The sequence below is a fragment of the Ixodes scapularis genome, unplaced genomic scaffold (genome assembly GCF_016920785.2).
Source record: "Ixodes scapularis isolate PalLabHiFi unplaced genomic scaffold, ASM1692078v2 PGA_scaffold6__148_contigs__length_123643588, whole genome shotgun sequence".
Classification (NCBI taxonomy): domain Eukaryota; kingdom Metazoa; phylum Arthropoda; class Arachnida; order Ixodida; family Ixodidae; genus Ixodes; species Ixodes scapularis.
Window position 1 is genome coordinate 93611322 of NW_024609881.1, and position 2273 is coordinate 93613594.

The 2273-nt window shown below is 48.3% G+C and overlaps 1 protein-coding gene across 1 annotated transcript; it reads right to left on the reverse strand.

The window, feature by feature from the left end:
- Nucleotides 1-386: 386 nt before the first annotated feature.
- On the reverse strand, nucleotides 387-1895 carry LOC8041765 (allatostatin-A receptor). Its single transcript, XM_040219429.2, has one exon. It carries the CDS (start codon nucleotides 1852-1854, stop codon nucleotides 574-576), a length of 1281 nt encoding a protein of 426 aa, XP_040075363.1. The 5' UTR covers nucleotides 1855-1895; the 3' UTR covers nucleotides 387-573.
- Between the last annotated feature and the right edge of the window lie 378 nt (nucleotides 1896-2273).

Here is a 2273-nt window from a genome sequence, read left to right on the forward strand (position 1 = left end):
TATGACAGGTGGTTTGTTTGTGTTACGCATGTTCAACCCGTTATGTTTAGTTCTTTGGCTTCTTTCGTTTTCCAATAGCTTCGGGTTTTGAGTCGGGCGCACTATGGGTGGTCTGATTCTCGTCGTTGGGTGACAAAGATACGTGTCGGGACCAGACATTAGCTTATAGTATCTGATTTGACCCCCGCGTCATTTTTCATTTGGTATATTCACAACATTTTTGCCGTAAAAATTTTTTTTCTCTATACAGAGAGTTCTATTCTAATTACAGCATTTCTAAAGTGATTCATAATCAAAACCTAAACGTAAAACGTATGGCAATAAAGTGAAGGCAGCTCTAATGTGTTGAGGCACTCGGAAAATAAATGAAGTGGACCAGCTTCTGTAACCATAGAATATTATTGTCGCTTTCACAATACATCATATGAGTAATGCCATCTGCTGACGTGTCCATGAACCACATTAGAGTTTGGCGACGAGAAGGACCATAATCGAATTTCTCGTTACAAGCTGTACATGTTGCCATTTGGAACCGAGCCCGAGTTCATTAAGGTGCAAATGATAGCGGTGACATTAGAGGATGTCGTTCGATAACTTGGACGACGCGGTGATGCAGGTCGCCGTCGTCTCCCGCTCCGTACGCTCGGTATCGTCGCCGATCCTAGTCCTCGTCGACCCGGAGCCGGTCATGGCCTTCGGGCAGCAGAAGATGATCTTCCGGAAGTTCTTCCTGAAGTTCTCCGAGAGGAACGCGTACAGGAAAGGATTCACACACGAGTTGGTGTACGCCAGGACCTGAGACGCTATCTGTATCACTATCCTCAAAGGGTTCATCGGCTGGCCGTATAGGTCCACGCTCTTCAGCACAAGCACCACTTGGACAGGGCACCAGCAGACGGCGAACACCACCACAACCACCACGACCAGTCGCGTCACCCTCCGCTTGGATCGCACGCTCTCCGCGCTGACTCTTCCTCCCGGTGTCACACCGAACCAGAGCCTCTTCAGCATCAGGACATACAGAATGAAGACCAAGGCGAGGGGAACAAGGAAAGATGTCATGAAGAAGCATAGCTGGAAGGCCACTATGCTGTAGCCCATGTGTGCCAAAAAAGTGCAATAGGCGAAGGTGTCGTCAACGATGACCATCCCGTGGGAGAAGAGCACAGGGAGGCAAGCCAACAGGATGACGACCCACATCAGAAGGATGGCAAGGTAGGCGTTGCGTTCCGTCCTGATGAACATCGACCTTATCGGATGAACTACGGCGAGGAACCGGTCGAAGGACATAAGCACTAGGGTGTAGATACTGGCGTAAGCACACACGATGACTAGATACTGCACGATTCGACACCACACGTCACCAAATGGCCAGTAGTTGAGGGTGTAGTCCCACCCGGTGAAGGGGACGCAGAAGACGATAAAGAGCAGGTCAGCCATTGCCAGGTTGATGATGAGGATGTTGGTCGTAGATCGCATCTGTGGGTTGCAGAGGACCACCAGGACCACCAGGGCGTTGCCGAAGAATCCCACAACGGCGATGGCCCCGAATAGGATAGGGACGACAATAGCGAGGATTTCTTCGAGGGCTGTGTTGCTCGCATAGTACTCCGCATAGTCCTCTTCGTGATTCAGAAACGGTGCTCCAGATGTGTTTGTCTTGCAGGGAGTACTGCCGTTGCAGAAACCCGAGAGAAGGGTGTGCGTGGCCTGTGTCAGTATTGTCATGGAGGTCGTCAGTATCTCTTCTTGTGTTGCGTCTTGAGCGTGGAACTGCGCTGTTGTGACAGGCGCTCTATTGCCTTGTTCGGTTGACAGCGTGGAGTCTTCTGCCATCTTAGGTTCTGTGGTCATTCACTTGAAGCCGCTTCTGATGACTTGATCAGCAGGTCAAGGGCAGCCCTAAAAAAAAAAAAAAAAAAAACGGCGAGAGCATGATGTTTCCAATGTCAGCTCTTGATTTGTACTGCGATTATTTGTATAAAGTTCAAATTGATTATTTAGTACCTCCATGACGCAGCCATGACTTTCAAATGTTGGGCATTTGTGAAGATCCTTGTACAATGTTAATTTTTGACTGGATATTTCTGTAAGTTTAGCAAGACCTTCAGAAATATATGTCGAGTAAGGTTGCATTGAAGTCATGGTTTGAACATCTTTTGTATTTTCTGAGGATAATTTCAAATTTGTGAAATTGGCAGATCGGGGCAGCCCTTGTTTGAGTGTTGCCGGCAAGGATTCTAAGTACATTTGACCATGCAGGACTGTAGACG

Excerpts from the sequence above, each read along its gene's own strand:
- LOC8041765 (XM_040219429.2), bottom strand. The coding sequence starts at position 1,854 with ATGACCACAGAACCTAAGATGGCAGAAGACTCCACGCTGTCAACCGAA.